At 42.6% G+C, this 20,680-nt stretch overlaps 1 protein-coding gene across 1 annotated transcript in view; it reads right to left on the bottom strand.

Moving 5' to 3' along the window:
• Positions 1-20,680, bottom strand: part of hmcn1 (hemicentin 1) — a gene marked incomplete at both ends in the record, with an annotated part of 207,151 nt that overhangs the window by 126,743 nt on the left and 59,728 nt on the right. The window contains 6 exons of the mRNA XM_080728122.1: positions 8,715-8,810; positions 9,235-9,426; positions 13,316-13,474; positions 13,861-13,974; positions 14,541-14,668; positions 15,122-15,263. Coding sequence (XP_080584248.1) covers positions 8,715-8,810; positions 9,235-9,426; positions 13,316-13,474; positions 13,861-13,974; positions 14,541-14,668; positions 15,122-15,263 — 831 coding nt within the window. The remainder of the gene's footprint in view (positions 1-8,714; positions 8,811-9,234; positions 9,427-13,315; positions 13,475-13,860; positions 13,975-14,540; positions 14,669-15,121; positions 15,264-20,680) is intronic.

Genomic DNA, 20,680 nt, shown 5'->3' on the forward strand with positions numbered 1-20,680 from the left:
CCTCTTGTAACCAGGCTTTCTACGGGGCAGAAAGTGTGGTTTTCATTAGAAATTGACCATTGTGATCTGATCTGCTTGACCATAGCCTAAGTTACGTGCAGTATCTTGTCATTTGTTCGAGGAGTTTTGGTACAGTTTTTTTTTTGTTTTTTTTGTTTTTTTACATTTTCATACGGAAAATGAGACGAGGTGGCCGAGTGGTTAAGGCGATGGACTGCTAATCCATTGTGCTCTGCACGCGTGGGTTCGAATCCCATCCTCGTCGAAGGCCATTGTCAACGTGGTGTGATATGTACCTTTTTGAAAACTACGGCATTCAATACTTAATTGTTTCTATTTGTCTTCCAAGATAGCACAATAAACATATATTAGTGATTGTCCCTTAATCATAAAAACCCAATAAAAAGGAGAAGGCCTAACCATGTCAACATGCATAACGTGGTAATTAGCTTTCTTGCCAGTCATGGTGTGATTGTTTGTCAGGGTTAGGTTCCTCCTCTGTGTAATTCGTTGAAACATACAGGTCACATCAATCGAAACTCATTGAAAACGTGCCTAAACCGACGAGGATGGGATTCGAACCCACGCGTGCAGAGCACAATGGATTAGCAGTCCATCGCCTTAACCACTCGGCCACCTCGTCTCACACTGTAAGAAATATACTCTGCTGAAAAAAATAGTTTTTTCCTTTGTTTGAGTTTGACTATCCTCTTGTAACCAGGCTTTCTACGGGGCAGAAAGTGTGGTTTTCATTAGAAATTGACCATTGTGATCTGATCTGCTTGACCATAGCCTAAGTTACGTGCAGTATCTTGTCATTTGTTCGAGGAGTTTTGGTACAGTTTTTTTTTTTTTTTTACATTTTCATATGGGAAATGTGACGAGGTGGCCGAGTGGTTAAGGCGGTGGACTGCTAATCCATTGTGCTCTGCACGCGTGGGTTTGAATCCCATCCTCGTCGAAGGCCATTGTCAACGTGGTGATATGTCCCTTTTTGAAAACTACGACATTCAATACTTAATTGCTTCCATTTGTCTTCCAAGATAGCACAATGTACATAAAAGTGATTGTCCCTTAATCATAAAAACCCAATACAACGGAGAAGGCCTAACCATACCAACATGCATAACATGGTAATTAGGCCTGTCCTCTAAAAATCGACGAATCGACGCGTCGTTTTAAGCCCCCGGAATCGACGCCAATTGTTTGAGTCGAGCCGTCAAAAATATATAATTTTTTTTTATCACACCAGTATACTGTGGTGCGGTATGAGAGCGCTGGACTGTGACTGTCATGTAATTCTTATTGAGTCCATACTTCCTACTACTAGACTTAAAAATAAAATCAGTTCACGTGACTTGAAAGTTGCCTTGATCATATAACAGGGAGCTCTTATTTTGAAGTTAACCGCTTGGAAAGGAAATGCGTCGACAAGTTGTTATTCTACTTGAGAGCTGGCCAAAGAAGCAGCAGAGCCAGCGCGATGCGCTTTCACTTTCACTGCCGTGGGTGTGTGGTGGTTGGACTCAGGCTGAGGAATAGCGACGGGCGAACTGTTTTCTTTTTATTATCTCGCACCAGATCGGCAACATAGCTCATTTGATACAGCAGCGGTGCACTGAGAAAATACAACTTGTGGAAATAATACACGACATGCTGTCAAAGAGATGCATTATTCTCTCCTCCGTTGTTCTACTCTGCTCCACAATTCACAATTACGCACGGCAAATTACGCACGGCTGGACGCAATCTTATCGTCATTAATGTCCAGTGTCCACCGCTATCATGTCTCAATATGCACGGTAGTTCATGGATCTAATTCACTTTAAAGGCTTAAAACATATTGCTGTTTTATTGTATTACGTTGACGTGGTTTAAAAGCTTAAAGCACCACTTTTTTTTTCTTTTTTTTTCTTTTTTTTACATAAACGATTCGTCGACGCGTCGGATTAACCCCCGCGACTCGAATCGACTTGATAAATCCTGCGTCGAGGACAGCCCTAATGGTAATTAGCCTCCTTGCCAGTCATGGTGTGATTGTCTGTCAGGGTTAGGAGCCTACTCTGTGTAATTTGTTGAAACATCCGGCACACATTAATCGAAACTCGTTGAAAACTTGCTTAAACCGACGAGGATGGGATTCGAACCCACGCGTGCAGAGCACAATGGATTAGCAGTCCATCGCCTTAACCACTCGGCCACCTCGTCTCACACTGCAAGAAAATACTATGTTGAAAACAATAGGTATTTTCGTTGTTTGTGTTTGACTATCCTCGTGTCACCAGACTTTCTACAGGGCAGAAAGTGTGGTTTTCATTAGAAATTGACCATTGAGATCTGATCTGCTTGACTATCGCCTAAGTTACGTACAGTATCTTGTCATTTGTTCGAGAAGTTTTGGTACAGTTTTTTCTTTTTTTTCTTTTTTTACATTTTCATATGGGAAATGTGACGAGGTGGCCGAGTGGTTAAGGCGATGGACTGCTAATCCATTGGGCTCTGCACGCGTGGGTTCGAATCCCATCCTCGTCGAAGGCCGTTGTCAACGTGGTGTGATATGTACCTTTTTGAAAACTACGACATTCAATACTTAATTGCTTCCATTTGTCTTCCAAGATAGCACAATAAACATATATTAGTGATTGTCCCTTAATAAAAAAAAAAACAATAAAAAGGAGAAGGCCTAACCATATCAACATGCATAACATAGTAATTAGCTTTCTTGCCAGTCATGGTGTGATTGTTTGTCAGGGTTAGGTTCCTCCTCTGTGTAATTCGTTGAAACATACAGGTCACATCAATCGAAACTCATTGAAAACGTGCCTAAACCGACGAGGATGGGATTCGAACCCACGCGTGCAGAGCACAATGGATTAGCAGTCCATCGCCTTAACCACTCGGCCACCTCGTCTCACACTGTAAAAAATATACTCTGCTGAAAAAAATAGTTTTTTCCTTTGTTTGAGTTTGACTATCCTCTTGTAACCAGGCTTTCTACGGGGCAGAAAGTGTGGTTTTCATTAGAAATTGACCATTGTGATCTGATCTGCTTGACCATAGCCTAAGTTACGTGCAGTATCTTGTCCTTTGTTTGAGGAGTTTTGGTACCGTTTTTTTTTTCTTTTTCTTTTTTTTTACATTTTCTTATGGGAAATGTGACGAGGTGGCCGAGTGGTTAAGGCGATGGACTGCTAATCCATTGTGCTCTGCACGCGTGGGTTCGAATCCCATCCTCGTCGAAGGCCATTGTCAACGTGGTGTGATATGTACCTTTTTGAAAACTACGACATTCAATACTTAATTGCTTCCATTTGTCTTCCAAGATAGCACAATAAACATATATTAGTGATTGTCCCTTAATCATAAAAACCCAATAAAAAGGAGAAGGCCTAACCATATCAACATGCATAACGTGGTAATTAGCTTTCTTGCCAGTCATGGTGTGATTGTTTGTCAGGGTAAGGTTCCTCCTCTGTGTAATTCGTTGAAACATACAGGTCACATCAATCGAAACTCATTGAAAATGTGCCTAAACGGACGAGGATGGGATTCGAACCAACGTGTGCAGAGCACAATGGATTAGCAGTCCATCGCCTTAACCACTCAGCCACCTCATCTCACACTGTAAGAAATATACTCTGTTGAAAAAATAGTTTTTTTCTTTGTTTGAGTTTGACTATCCTCTTGTAACCAGGCTTTCTACGGGGCAGAAAGTATGGTTTTCATTAGAAATTGACCATTGTGATCTGATCTGCTTGACCATAGCCTAAGTTACGTACAGTATCTTGTCATTTGTTCGAGGAGTTTTGGTACAGTTTTTTTTTTTCTTTTCTTTTTACATTTTCATATGGGAAATGTGACGAGGTGGCCGAGTGGTTAAGGCGATGGACTGAAGCTGCTAATCCATTGTGCTCTGCACGCATGGGTTCGAGTCCCATCCTCGTCAAAGGCTAATGTCAACGTTGTTTGATATGTACCTGTTGAAAACTAAGACATTCAACGCTTAATTGCTTCCATTTGTCTTCCAAGATAGCATAATATACATGTATTAGTTATTGTCCCTTAATCATAAAAACCCAATAAAAAGGAAAAAGCCTAACCATATCAACATGCATAACATGGTAATTAGCCTTCTTGCCATTCATGGTGTAATTGTCTGTCAGGGTTAGGAGCCTCCTCTGTAATTTGTTGAAACATCCGGCTCACATCAATCGAAACTCATTGAAAACATGCTTAAACCAACGAGGATGGGATTCGAACCCACGCGTGCAGAGCACAATGGATTAGCAGTCCATCGCCTTAACCACTTGGCCACCTCTTCACATTTCTCATATGGAAATGCAAAAACACAAAAAAAACAAAAGAAAAAACTGTATCATAACTCCTCGAACAAATGACCAGATACTGTACGTAACATAGGCTCTAGTCCAGCAGATCGGTTCACAATGGTCAATTTCTAATGAAAACCAAACGTTCTGCCCCGTAGAAAGCCTGAGGATAGTCAAACTCAAACACAGAAAATACCTATTTTATTCAACAGAGTATATTTCTTACAGTGTGAGACGAGGTGGCCGAGTGGTTAAGGCGATGGACTGCTAATCCATTGTGCTCTGCACGCGTGGGTTCGAATCCCATCCTCGTCGGTATAAGCACGTTTTAAATGAATTTCGATTGATGTGAGCTGGATTTTTCAACAAATCACACAGGGGAGGCTTCTAACCCTGACAGACAATCACACAACCACCCACACACACAGACAATGATATGGTTAGGCCTTCTGCTTTGTTTTTATGATTAAGGGACAATCACTAATACATGTATATTGTGCTACCTTTGAAGACAAATGGAAGCAATTAAGTATTGAAAGTCGTAGTTTTCAAACAGGTACATATTACACCACGTTTACAATGCCCTTCGACGAGGATGGGATTCGAACCCTCGTAGAAAGCCAGGTGAACCGAGGTTATTCAAACTCAAACACAGAAAAGACCCAGCGAGCACCAAAATGGTCAGCGATAGCATTATCTGAGGAAAAGGTTGTTAAGTGTGTACAAGCCCTTAGTTGGGACTATTATACTTGTATGTTTAGATACTTTTATAAATTAATTAATATCGTGTATCTGTTTACACATTAGGGAGTGTTTCAGTATTAACTCATCCAGTGCCAGGAATCTCCACTAGAGGTCGCCCAATGGCCAGATAATCCACCATAGACATACGCTGTATATGCACAAGCCGTGCGCAGCCATGACGCGCCTGAACACTTTCCTTTGTGCATGAACAGGAACAGGATGAAGTTAGCTCTAAGTTAGCTATTGGCTACCAAGCATTTTAGAAGCCCTATTTTCAGCGATTTGCGCACCTCATGGATATGCATGGAACAGAGAAAATGAGCTCTAAAGATCCTGGATTGCATTGGCGTGGACGGCAAATATTGGTGGCGCGACGCTCTCGCGGGCCGATGTAAACAGATCGTGGCCGGCGGCCGGCTCGAAAATTTAGCCCGGTGCTTCGGTAAGGCCTCTGGATGTAAGGCCTCTGGATGTTTTTTTTTATTTTTTATAAAAAGCCGAACTAGTTCGGGATAGGCACCCCGGCCGATAAAAAGGCTGAAATAAAGCCGAACCAGTTCGGGATAGGCACAGTAAGAGTTACGTTTTTGTTGTTTATATTTTGTATGTTTATAAAATGTAATAAACATATTCTTCAAAAAGAAAAAGAAAATCAAAAAGTACTCCCCACCAGGCAAACAAGAATGGATGATACAGCAGTTTTTTCCCCCTGTGATGGCAGGAATAAATGCTTGGTTGATTTTTGCCCAAATTCCCTTTCTTCCATTTTGCCATATTATACGAACACAAACACAGGGTATTCATGTCTGTCTGTCTGTCTGTCTGTCTGTATCTATATATCTTGTGGCATCTTGCTTAAGCACCACCCGCACGGCAACCTACAGGTATAAATAGCCCAAATAAATAAATACATGGAGACGTACAGTACTTACCTTTCCTACCTGGAACCCGGGAAGAGAATAAATACTCACCTGCTGGAACCTGTGCAAGGAAATAGAAGTACATTACCTGACCCTGGAGAGAGGAAGCGTTACTTACCTTGCCCTGTGGAGAAAAAGGAACGATACTCACCTGTACCTGAAAAAGGAAAGCAATTCAAGTAAGCGACCCCAAACCCCCGCCTACCTGTGAAGAGAAGACAAATGAGCGATGCCCCAAACCTGGGAAGAATTTATGTTACATTTATATTCCTGAACATGTTGTTGCCAATTATTTATGCTTTTCTCCCCAATCCCCAATATTGTGTTTTATCCCCCCAATAAATGCACTTTGGGGACACTTGAATTACAATATTGTGTCTTGGTCTGGTTCAGTTCCCTGTGTGTGTGTGTGTGTGTGTGTGTGTGTGTGTGTGTGTGTGTGTGTGTGTGTGTGTGTGTGTGTGTGTGTGTGTGTGTGTGTGTTCATTAGCACAACTCAATGTGTACACGGTTAAATCCTCAGCGTTAATTTATCCATATCTGAATGGACACATTCGGTTCCACTTTCTTAACACCGACGATTTAGCAGTGTATGTTTGTACATGTGTGTCTAGTTAACCACAGTGGCCAGTCCCAAGTGGAAACACACAGGACTTTTATATGTGGGTCAAAGGCTAGCCCAGAGAGTCCCACCCAGCTGACATGTATTAGTTATATTACTGCTACTGCCCCACTTCCCTACTGACACAGTCCTCCCAAGGCACGCACGCACGCACGCACGCACGCACACGCACACGCACACACACACACACACACGCGCGCGCCAACATAAACATAAGCGTAAACATAAACAAACTTAAAACACGCTTTTGATAATGCTCTCGACATGAATAGTAAAGATGCATAACATGCATGTACAGTATAAAGTAAGAGTTTGTGTGTGTGTGTGTGTGTGTGTGTGTGTGTGTGTGTGTGTGTGTGTGTGTGTGTGTGTGTGTGTGTGTGTGTGTGTGTGTGTGTGTGTGTGTGTGTGTGTGTGTGTCATGCATGTTATATACACTTGGTGATATATAACAGTGCTACACCTTTGAAGTGCACTAGGAGAGAGAGCAAAGAGGCAAATGCTGGTGAGTTGTGGTCCTGGGCTCACTTTGATGAAACGGACAAATTTATAGGAATGCAAGCGTTGCATTAATCTCTTTGAAGCTGCAGAAGCAGACACAAGCCTACTGCAAAACATCAATGTCAGGATGATTCAGAGGCAGTTATGTGTTAGCAGGAGAAGTCATAAAGTAACAAACAGTACAGCATCTTGGCAGTGGAACCATGAGAAAGCATGGAATATTTCTTTATACCATATTTAATTTTTTCTCCCAATACAATTGTTATGCCAATTCCCAACTCCACCATGTAGTCCCTGCCACTGTCGACGCCTACTGGATGGTCTCAGGGAGAGCACAGACAACCGTGTCTCCTCCACTAAATGTGACGTTCACTAGCCGCTTCTTGGAGTTTCACCGAGAGGATGTAGCGTATTCGGATCTCACTTTCTCTGAACCTCAAACTGATGGACATACAGCAAGCATGACACATGCATGCGTGCACGCGCACACCTTTTCCTCAAGTGACTTCAGGTGATCCGACATCGCTTCATACCCTGCCAATTCATTTGAGCCCTATTTCACCCTTCCATTCCCTTCCTGTCAGGCAAACTCAAGCACATGTACACCATGAGTCAGGAAGACTGTAAACTCGACTGCTGCTTGATCCCTTCCAATACTCCCGCTGTGGACAGTGGACACTGACTTTCATTTCAAGAGTGCAGAGAGTTACTTTATGTTTTTCTTTGTATGGAGCTGGACATAGTTATGGCTTTTCGGATATGGGTTACAATGCTCAAGTGTACTGCAACAAAAGATAATAATTCAACTTGATTCATAATCCACAGTGGCGACTCTGTCAGGACTTGGTTAGCCCGAAAGCATGTAGAGATGCATTCATAACTAGTTCATTTCCAACTTACTGAACACAGCCATAGCCTTTCTCACAAATTAATCTACCGTAGGTAGACAGACAGATATGCCCTGTCCAGATATACAAACAGAAATAATGACTAAAAGACAAGAAATAAACAGCAAACATATAATCATTATATTCAAAATGTGTTAACTCTCTGGTTAAACAAAAATCACTCATCTACAGTATTTCACCAGAGTAGGCCTTGACATGACTGAAACCTTAGCAGTAGTGTTAATAAAAACAAATACATACAAGGGCATTTCACACTTCACATTCTTAGCAGTGTTGTCAAATAAAGGCATGGAAACATGAAGACTATCCACCTTTTACATAAAAATAAATACACTTACTGGTCAATGGACGCATACCCTCTTCACATCAACTCTGCAGCGAAAATGAACTAGAGACTGGTTGGCTTAATTAACTGAATGAACTCCACCTGCTGATGGAAGCTACCACTCTAGGAGGGGGAGGGGTGAGTGTAGACTAAACCAGGTGGCCTTTTTAATAATGACGTACATCAGGACTGGGATCAAATTGCTTTGCAGGTTGATGATCTGTGCTGACATGTTATCAATGCAGTGGGATGGAAAAGAGACACTCGCACAAATGAGAGAAGTCACGATGGTACTGTACATAACCAGTCACCCCATGACTGACGTGTGTATGCAATTAGATTAGATTAAATGAATATCGTTCTTACCTAGTCCGGTTACTGTGATCCTGGACTGGGTGTGGATTCTGCCAAAGTGATTGTGCGCCTCACACACGTAGACTCCTTCATCTTCTACCCATAATTCTGACAGAGAGAGTTACAGCCTGAGTTCAGAGAAGAGGCTTTCAACCTTTTTCATATCAAGGTCCGTTATTTCGGCATTTGAGCCACAGACCACCATTTGATGAGATTCAGTCTATCAGACCCAAAACTTAGAATATTATTTTTATCGTTGGATATGATTTTGCCCACAATTTCATGCTTTATAGATGTGGTACCAATGTACCATAGGAAAACAGGTCAATCAAAATAACAATTCTACATTCTGTAATTGCGTAGACTTCTTGTAAATTAAGTAATGCAGATGTTTAACAATAATTAAACTCTTGAGAGTGTAAAACGAAACCATTTGGTTGTGTTCGCCATCATTTAGCTGGGGACCACCTGGGACCCCCTCAAGGACCACTGGCTGAGAACCACTGGTATAGTATGCACAAATGGAACTCACTGGTGATGCGCAGCTCCCCTCTGTTCTGTGTGATGGTGCTGTGTGTGTGGGGTCTGTTGGAGAGGGCCGAGCCGTCGTGTCTCCTCCAGGTGACCTGCGGTTCAGGGTGACCCTGCACGTGGCACAACACGGTGACGTTGGAGCCGATGTCCGCCGCCACATCGGACGGCTCCCGCGTGAACGTGGGCGCAGCTGTGGTCAAGATCAACATGTCACTCAGTGGTCATAAAGTTTAGGAAAAGCAGTCCATCTGTATCACATTCTTTCCATTCTACAGACAATGAACCTGTCCATCACACAGGCTGGAGGGGGGGGGGGGGCTGGCTCACACCAGCCATTCATGAATTCCTATCAAAGTTAGCATGTAACGTCTTCACTTTGAGTTAATATGGAACCAGTGATTAAGTAACAAAGCGAGAGGGAGTGTGTTATGCTGAATAACATCATGGCTGTGATCCCAGAGCGGGATCTCATGTCTTCTATTGCTTTATACATACAGTATGTATCTTATCTATCTATTGACTCGACCCGATGTGCGGTTTTCCCGAACCGGCGCGAAACGTTCGGAATCTCCTTATGCGGAGCTGATTGTTGACATCAGGCTGTTCCGGAGGTGTGCTGACTCATTGTGACATCACTTCATAAAAGCCTCTGACATCACGTACGCTACATGAGTCAACACAAAATGCCATGGTTACGTATTAATTGTCATCAGTATATCGTGTCCATATATGGGCATAAAATGGATGCAGACAGACAGATAGAGATCTCCATAATGGGCATAAAGGGACACAGACAAACAGATACAGAGATCTCCATATATGGGCATAAAATGGATGCAGACAGACAGATACAGATATCTCCATATATGAGCATAAATGGACATAGACAAACAGATGGTCAATACGGGTCCTACAGAGATCTCCATATATTGGCATAAAATGGACGCAGACAGACAGATAACTCCATATATGGGCATACATGGACACAGGCAAACAGATGGTCAAAACGGGTCCTACAAAGATCTCCATATATGGGCATAAAATGGACGTAGACAGACCGATATCTCCATATATGGGCATAAATGGACACACGCAAACAGATGGTCAAAACAGATCATATGGCAACAGGTATAATGGGGTTTGCATTAAAGCTATACTGTGTAAGTTGCTCAACTTGTGGTCAGTAGCTCTATCCGCGTCTTTCGGCCGTTTTTCGGTTCTCACACCCCCGCGTCTGCCTCCACCTCGCCGAGATCTATCTTTTGAGGGGTCCCTGGTTCCTGTGCGTTACCCTAACCCTAGCCATTCCAGAGATACGATACACTCCTTCACCCATGCTTCACCGTGCACCCGAGTATAGAGACACACGGGAGACTACAAATATGGCCGCCCTAGCGACCCCACTCCAAGATGCGCTGTGATTGGCCGGCAGTGTATAACCCTCGCTGTGATTGGCCGGTAGTATGATGACGTCATTTTGCCGCGAAAACCGGTCCCCGGTAGGGATCATAGAAAACATATAAAGAGAAGGCTTTAGAAGCTGAAAATAACGGAGTGGGGGTTCTAAAACTTTAGCGATTTAACAGTTAGGACAATTTTAAGATTTGTTTTATAAAAAAAGTTACATGGTATAACTTTAAAGGGCGGGCATTCATTCCCTATTTACATTGTTCCCGAGTTGGCCAGGTCGCCGACTAGACGCCGAGCTTCTAGTAATATGAATTAAACAGATATATCAAGTTTTGATAAAGGGTTAATTCTGCGCTGTTTATATGTGTTTCTAAGCAACTCCAACACCATCATAGCTAGGGCTGTCTTCAAAAATTCGACGAATCGACGCGTCGTTTTAAGCCCCCGGAATCGACGCCAATTTTTTGAGTCGAGCCGTCAAAAATATATAATTTTTTATCACACCGGTGCGGTATGAGAGTGCTGGACTGTCATGTTCTTCCTATTTAGTCCATACTTCATACTGCTTGCAACTAGACTTAAAAATAAAACCAGTTCACGTGACTTGAAAGTTGCCTTGATCATATAACAAGGTGCTCTTATTTTGAAGTTAACCGCTTTGAGAGGAAATGTGTCGACGTGTTGTTATTCTACTTGTTAAAGGAGCATGAAACACAAAATCACTTTTTCTATAAATATATATTATATCAATGAGTCACTTGTGATAGGGAGCAGTGATATGGTTCAATTTGCCCATAGGCTTGGGGATTCAGAGCTTTCTGCTGTCTCTGTAGCTATTTCTGTGTACTTCCAGTTTCTAGGTCAAAAAGAAATATTTCGCGCCACTCATTAAATATTAGCTATCAATGTTCTGTGGTGTAACGTGACGTAGGCATATCTAATTAATATTAACGTTTGTTTTACAGAGTCGTATCAAGGGGGGGCGTGGTTTCACTGTATGCTTGTTTCAGCCAGAGAGAAGAGCAGGCTCTCTGTCAACAGACAGTTACACTGTGTAGTGCCTGTGTTATTTTCCGTGTAGTGTAGCCTGTGTGTGTGTGTGTGTGTGTGTGTGTGTGTGTGCGTGCGTGCGTGTCGTGACAGTGCACGCACACACACAACGTCCACACACGGAAAATAGCAGATCTACAAGCTCACAACGCGTCGCGAAAGCGACGCCTTGTGAGCTTGTATATCGGCTATGTATGTAGCCTAGCTAATAGCCGTAGAGCCGAAACCAACGTGTTTACATGAGAAGCTATTGCTGCTACGGCTGTTAGCTAGGCTACAAACATAGCTACATAGCTAATATACAAGCTCACAACGCGCCCCGCGACGCGTTGTGAGCTTGTAGATCTGCTAGTTTTCGTGTGTGTGGACGTTGTGTGTGCGCGCGCACTGTCACGACACACACACACACACACACACACACACACACACACACACACACACACACACACACTACACAGCAAATAGCGAGCCTAGCGTCCATTCTTCACTGGTTCCGTGGTCCAGAGCTGAACATGGAGCTTACAGATCATGGAGTTGCCGAATCTTTATACTTTTTACACCTCCAATGGCTGGTTTTAAAAAATGTTTCCGAAATAGAAAAGCAACAAGTGCCCACTGCTGACAGCTTCGGTCTGTCTCTCTCTGTTACAAGACGCATTACTCCGCCCCCTCCCCCCACAACGGCAGATAACCACGCCTACATTTTAGAAATCTTTTCATGTTCTGAAATCCCATAAAACAAATTAGAGGCGGGGTTTCTTATCCCTTTAAAGCTGACCAAGAAGCAGCAGCGCGATGCGCTTTCACTTTCACTCACTGTCGCTGAGTGTGGCTCTGTGGTGGTGGTCTAAGGCAGAGGACTGCGGTGGAGTAGAGGACTTCTTAAAAAGTTTTAGATTATGACAATTTGCTTGCATTGTGATGCAGCCGTGTGCCGTTCTGCATCGACGCAGTGATGTTACATTATTGTTACCTTTAGCCTACTTTGGTGTTGTTTTTCCTCCTGAAGGAACAGGGCTAAATCGTTAGCATGCTAGCGCTTTAGCCCTGTTCCTTTAGCCTTGGAGAGGCATAAAATCATTACATCCAGGCAGTTTTCAAAGCAGAGAATCCACCAATCATATGTGTTTTACAACAGCTGTTGTACCGGGCGGTACTCTATCAATGCGTCGCGGTCGCGCCTCCTCTCCAGTCATTAAAGCACAATTTATTTATTTATTTTTACACATAAACGATTCGTCAACGCGTCGGATTAACCCCTGCGACTCGAGTCGACTTGATAAATCCTGAGTCGAAGACAGCCCTAATCATAGCAAATAACACAGCTCTCAGATTGCATGATCAGAACCATGAACTGTCGCACAAATATGCATCAAAATTACTGTTTAACACAGAAAGTTGTATTAAACATAGTTACCCTTTCATTTGCCAGTTGACATTATAGTAACTAGATCAGCATAGACATTTGAGAGGTAGTTGAGGTAAATACAATCTCTGCAGTATTTCAAAGTATGTTAAGTTAATAACTCCATATATGCCAGGGCATTTGTATTATTTATTTATGTATGAATTATTTGCAAAGAATCCCTTAACACTTGAAATGGTGATGTGAACCTCACCTCCTACATCCAGAGAGATCTTCCCTGATGATGTGCCAGCAGGGTTGACAGCCACACAGGTGTAGTCCCCAGCATCAATATCCCGAGTCTCTGCGATAGTAAGAGTCCCTCCCATGACATCGATGTCAATGAAGGATGACGGACTCAACCGGAGGTCTCCTGGAGGTCAGGAGAAACCCATGTAGTTAAGTCTGGATCAACCAAGGGTTTTTAAAGGATAGTCCTCAATGCTACAATAAGACCTTATTGATCCTGCTGAGGAAATTCAGGGAAATCTCACTATTTCTACGTTTCATTATAGGGTTAGGTTTAGGCATAGTTTTACTGAGGTTAGGGTTTGGGTTAGGTTTAGGCATAGTCGTTAACCTTCACCAGGTTAGCATTCACCAGTGTCGGCAGGTTAGCATTTCACCAGGTTAACATTCACTCGCGTCAAACAAATGGAATGTCGAACAAATATTATGTCGCAATATCGACACACTCCCAGGAAATTCAAGTGTGTGTGTGTGTGTGTGTGTGTGTGTGTGTCTGTGTGTGTGTGTTACCTTTGTGCCACCAGATCTCGGGCGTGGGGATTCCAGTGCTTGAGCAGGCCATCACTGTTGTTTCTCCGAGACCAATGAGAATCTCGCTCAGTGCCACTGTCACCACAGGAGGTTCTGTAGAAGAGAAAGAAGGTTGTGTCAGTGACGAACAGAGAAACAACGTGTACTGCAGGGTTCCCCAATTAGTTTTCCCCAAGGGCCGAATTATGTCTAGGGTACCAAGCCGAGGGCCACAACATTGCAGGGGGGCGACGGTGGCGTTCCCGCTACTCCAGCGACTGCGACAGTTCAGATATCGTCGTTGTCAGGTGAAAATCTTGTATGTCCAAAACCATTCGTTTTGCATTTATCATTTTAAAAATTATTTAAACTAGTGAAAACAGCCGATCTACAAGCACACAACGCCTCGCACTGTGAGGCGTTGTGTGCTTGTAGATCTGCTGTTTTCACTACTTTTGTGTGACGGCCTTGTATGATTTGCGAAAGAACGTACAAATTTGGAGATACGAGATTTCCACCCGACAACGACGATATACTAGTGTTGTTGCTGCTCTTATACCACCATTATTACTGGGGTTGGTGTGGGCCAGACAGTAGCCACCGTGGCTATTGGGGAACCCTGGTGTACTGTATGTACTGTACATGCAAGCAGTTGTTATGTACTCCACGTTACTACTCACCAATGTATGTGAGGATGGAGCTCTGTGTGTCTGTTCCAGCTTGGTTGCTGGCCAGACAGCCATACACGCCACCGTCTTTCTGCTCCATGTTTCGTATAACCAGTGTTCCATCAGCCGTCATCCTGCGTCTTCAGCGGGATGAATGAGACACGAGAGCAACAGTTCAGAATTAGGAAGCCTTTTCTGCATTTCTCATTTTCTGTCTCATGCTAGGGGTGCAGAAAGATTCACCAATTAACCGCGATTCGGATCTGGACGATTATGAATTGATTGTTAAAAATGAATAATCTTATAATAGATAATGGAAGTAAATGAATCTGTTTATCATTAGAAAGCACTTGGTTTATTAGTCACACAGTGAGGGGGAAATAAATCATGTATTGGAATCGCGATGACATTTAATCAAATCGTAGCCCTCTGAAACGGACTCGAATCGCCAGGTACCTGAATCATTTCACCCCTATCTCATGCTATAAAATAAACTATAGGGTCAAAACAGGGTCTGCCCAATCTCTTTTTAGAATAAAGGATAGAACATGCTCAAGCTCCTACAAACACAATAATACACGTAATGAATGTACCTGTTAGAACCCATGATGAACATGTCGTTGTGGGTCCACACTAGGCGGGGTGAAGGGTAGCCACTGGCTGTGCATCTTATCCTCACCTCCTGTCCTGTCACAAAGGTCTGATTCCGAGGTTCCACTGAAACCCTGGGGGGCTCTAAAGGACAAGAAGGAAGAAGCAAGCAATATACAAATTATTCTAATGATTCGCTAAAATCACAAAATTAACTAATCAATCAATTGTACTGGAAGGATGTCTCTAACATGTACGGAATGTTGTTTTATTCAGGAGGAACCCAGAGCACCTGATTTGCATTTCATTAGTTTTTTAACCTGACCTTTTTTATTTCCCCTCAGGGAAACCCTGTGTTTTAAAAATGCTACTCCATTACTCTAATAACACTCCATGAAATCGACCCTTCAAGGGCAGAGGGAACAAGTCAACCGCAATGTCCACTCAAGAGGCACATCTTGGCCAGAACGCTTTGCGACTTTATGTTTCCTGTGCCAGCCCCACATGGTGGTGTACAGTACATAAAAAATGGTGACCTGTTAAATTCCGTGATGTCCGTTTCAACACTGCACTCCCCCTCATACACTGTCCCTGATCCTCTGCAATTCACCACTTGCATCACTTATGGAGCTAGGCATTACCAAGTGTCGAGCTTAAGCGATGGCAGGTATGTTAAATGAAGCAGAGACCTGGAGGAAGAGGCCTCTGAAAACAGACATAGAAAGGTAGACGCCTCCTTCGGCTCATATGTATCGCGGTGATTGGCCAGTAGTGTAATTTGACAGAGAGTGATTCGTCAGTTTTTCCGGACGTCCAGCCTCCAGTTGTTACACGTCGCTCCAATGAACTGCAGCGGCGGATGCTTTATATATTTATGTCTGAAAACCCACCTGAACATGGAGAGAACATGTCCTGAACGGGGAAATCCCGCTAAGTCAAACGCTGATAGGGCAAACGCTGATAAGGCAAACGCAAATGTACTGCCCGGGTCTCCTACCGTAGTGATCTTCTGCCGTCCCGTTTTAAGGAAAAATGCAACAGAGTAGCCTCCTTTTGTTAAGGTGAAATGAATAAAGAATTTTGAGCAATACAATGGTTATATGTCACAGTTATTGTCCACGACATTGCAAGCGGCGCGAAGGCCAGCGGACCTTGGTCCTGCTCTTCGCGCCCGAGCGCCGCATGCGCGAGTGCCCGCGAGTTACGTAGCCGTGGTGAATGCAATCGTTATATTTATGCCCAGGCCGTAAGGCCTGGGCAAGCGCACGATAAACGCATGAATGGAATTAAACGCCATGCAGGTGAGCTCACATTTCACCATAACAAAAGGAGGTTTAAAAAAAAAAGGAGTTTGCCTTATCGGCGTTTGCCTTATCAGGACGTGCCCGTCCTGAACATGGAGTGAACATGTCAACTGCTCTGATTTGGACCCTGACACATCTTGAACTCCATGACCGATTAATGTAGGCTCCATTAAGAGATGCAACTGAGCATATTTTTTTACTTTCACTGCAGCAGGAAGAGCGATGTCTGTAACTACAACCAATAACGTTTCACGGCACATCTTTCACACACATTTCTCTTTTTATTGGTAAAACGGTGAACAATATTGAATCCAGACCTCACAAAGTCATGGATGGAATCCGCTCTGATTTACCAATTGATTCATGATGTGTAAAGTATCCTTAAAAGCCTGCGTTTTCCCTATTTTATCCCTTGCTGACTTCCAGCAGCATCTTTGCTGCTGGTCTTTCCAACTCATAGAAAACACAATCCAAGAGCCTCCAAATGCTGAGAAAAGGCTTAAAACCACTTAAACTCTATATAGCCTACTGTTGTGCTGCTCCTACTAAAGAGTGTGCTCAACTTCAGCTCAACAGCGAGCTAAACTCCAATTCTCCATAGAAAGAAGACAGAATCTTGAAGTAAGATTGTCTCTTTTACTGAAGAATCTTCATCTTTTACAAGGTCATGGAGTAAAAACTGAACATAAACACAACATACTGTACAATATAACATGAAATGTTGTACTCTTTATGCATACACAAAATGGTCAATACAACATGGAATTATAGCTTCCACATGAATTAAAACGTACAGCATGGCCTCCTGGTGAAGGTATGAGGAAGGTAAGAAGGAAAAATCATCACATAGGGCACAGATATGAAGAGGATATATTCTCTTTGCTGCTTCTAACCCAAATGATGTTTGCAAGTCCACACAGCTGTTTTTTATTATTAAGTGCAATCACCTAAACTCACACACCGGCTGTATCTGCAAAAGTTTCAAAGGTGTATTCCAGCTGTACAAGTGATGTAGTAGTTCCCAAGAAATTGTAATCCACAAGGAAAAAGTAATCCACAAGGAGATGTCGAATAAAGTTAAACAAAAATCTTTACTTCGATCAAAACAAATTTCACATTCTCTTGGGCAAAAATAAAACAAAGATCCACAGAGCATGACAGAGCACGGTAAAAAAGCTGTTTCACCTCAGACCTGGAATGAACATTCTCTGCTGCCAGCAAACTAAAACAGGTGATTCTGTCTTCCAAAAATGACCACTACAGCGATCTGATTGGTCAAACACTAATGACAAGGTCGACATGACATACTTCAAAGAACTTGTTAATTGAACTAGCAATGACGTAATGTACATCAAAGCACAATGAGATCAAATGACTTGATCTAGTAATGAATTCAAAAGCATAGTCAAATCACACCAAAAAGACTAGATCTACAGAACTTAAATCTTGCCTCCTACACCTGCCTTCATGTCACAGTGGCCATTCAATATAAGGGTACATCTGTCTTTCAAAATAAAGCCATTTTAAGCTAAATAACAGCATACAAACATAAATCACATTATAATACAAAACAATTGTCCTTTGTTGACTGGTACTTTACTTTTTACTCATGATGGAGGACTACTATTCCATTGAGCTCTGTATGTGTGGTTCGATTTCCATCCTAGTCTTCAACGTGATGCCATATAAAATGATTGTGCCTGTACACATAATCTGTACTTGAGCAACTGGCCTGTGATTGATGTGTGTATGCCATGCCCGTTGCAAAGCAAAAGCTGTCTGGGCTCTATATCAGGCCTTCTGCTTTTTTCCTTCTACACCAAATCTCTTCGCCAAAAACAGCAGATCCATAAGCTCACAATGCATGGCAATGAGACATGTTGTGAGCTTGTAGATCTGAAATGTATTCAGAATGTTCATCCCACACTAGGGATGCTAGGGTTCAAGTGGTCACTTACCGGTAAATCCTATACTTCTTCCCCCGGGGGCCTAGACTAGGCTCCTTTTTCCCACTACACCAAATATATTCACCGAAAATAGCCAATATGCATGCAGATTAACGGTTTTGGATAAAGTTAACTAAAAAGTAAAAACTGTCATCTATCTATCTATCTTCCTACCTATGTAGAAAAATCCTCAAATCGGAGAGATCTTTTATTTTCGCAGAGGAAGAGACGGTTTCAAGTGGTTGATTCCAATTCAATAACCAAATTCAGGTTCCTGTATCAATTTGTACCAACTGAGGGATGTATTAGTTCCCATGGCTGGAAGGAAGACAGTGAGGCAGCTGATTCATTCTTTGCATACCATGAATCAGTTCTACAGTAGGACAGCTTCTCTGGATAGGCTCAGAGAAGGCATAGGATAGAGAGAGAAGGGTTCAAAAGGCTGACTAGATACACAGAGGTACAGTAGCTGTGAAGGAATGTGTAGTTGGTGTGAGGCGATACCCCATCCATCACGACTTCAAGCACGAGCAAACGCCACGTTTTGAAGGATACATCATGGATTTTCCAGATGTTGCAAAAGAACGCAACAGCCGACACATTTGAAATATTAGAACCTTGACCCAAAAACAAAATTGAAAATTCCTCTACATAGAATCATGTCAGTGGTTAATATTAGCGGCACCCAAGGCTAAAATGTGCTTACTGTACCATGGCAGCCAATATAAGGGTCGACAGTTCAAATGTAGGGCGCTTTGCACCTTTAAAGCCTACAATGCTAAATCCTGTTAATTTAACTACATTTTCGCAACAATATTAAATTATGAGTAGGGATGGAGCTCAAAACCCGAACCCGTTAAAAACACGATAACAAAGAGGCTGTCAAGAAATACATCTAATCACCCACACTGGCACAAACTTAAGTTGTCTTTTACTTAAAAGTCTATTGATATCTGCGCTGCCTGGGGAAACAAAATTATGCTTTTAAAGTGACAGTACACTACACACATTAACCAGTTAACAGTTTCTTCAATATTATTTTCCAAAAGTAAAAAGTGCCTTCTGTCTGTTCGGAAATTACTGTATTTAAAGGCCCAAGTAAGATCTAGTGATATATTTTAGTTAAATAAATGTGCATGTTCTGCTTTTAAAGAGCTGAAGAGAACACAGAGATCTTATAGTAATTATTATACTATTCATAATATATAGCCATTTACTGTAACACATTGCACATTAATGAATGGTTGTTTTAATGATGGGCCAACAATAAAAATGTCATCCAACTATTCATTTAGCGAATGTCTGTCTCTCTGTCCGTCCGTCTGACCATCTGCATGCTGACATCACTGATATTACACAGTTTCACGGTCACCATCTGTCCTCATGCTACTCTGACATCATACTCTGACATCATAGTACTGACAACACAGACTGGCCTGGACACGGAACACCATGTATGGGCATAAAGATCTTCCCAACGGGCACTCCAACATGGAACACAACAAAGGTCTGCACAACAGGCACACATTACTTCTGAGACTCCTACATTTAATCCCTTAGATACTGTGCACACGTGCACACCCCCGGGCACAGGACTTAATTTAATTTTAGATTGTGGTCAGCCACAAACTCACAGTCACTCACAACTGGCCAATAAAAAGATACCAGTTCTGCTCAGAATTTGTCGTCTCACGTCTTTCTACAACATATTAGAAAATGCTCAATAGTAGTCTTGATAAAAGCCCGGCTCAAATAGGATCGATAAGATGCTCATTATCAATAAAGATGTATGAGCTCCATCCCTAATGTAATTATGAGCTGTTATTACATCATGAGTGGCTAAGCACGTTTCATAACGTAACACATTATTACTGTACGTGTGACATAGGTGTTCGGGCCGACCCGAACCTCTAGTTGTACATAAATCCATTATTACGTTGTGCTCATGATTTTATTACATTATGAGCAGATCTTTACATTATGAGCCGTTATTACATTATTAGTTGCTACAATGTATTAAAAACTGACAGTGTGCAGAGGCCATTTCACTCGTGATTTTGCTCTCCTTACTTGTCTCTCACCCTTACTAGGTCAACCTGCCCTGTGTGTGCGTGGGGGTGGGGGGGCAGTTATGTGTCTGTACTCATGAACCTAGGAGGTTCCTCACAGGCAAATGCATACTTTTACGCTTACTCAGAAGCTTCATGAAAACCTATCTTTACCACTCCCGTCTCCGGCCATTGCTCTGTTCTTCCATCTGTCCCTTTCTCCATCGCTCCCATATCACTGCTCACTCCCTAAATCTCATTTC

Source organism: Nannobrachium achirus (assembly GCF_963921795.1).
Source record: "Nannobrachium achirus genome assembly, chromosome: 1".
NCBI classification, from domain to species: Eukaryota; Metazoa; Chordata; class Actinopteri; order Myctophiformes; family Myctophidae; genus Nannobrachium; species Nannobrachium achirus.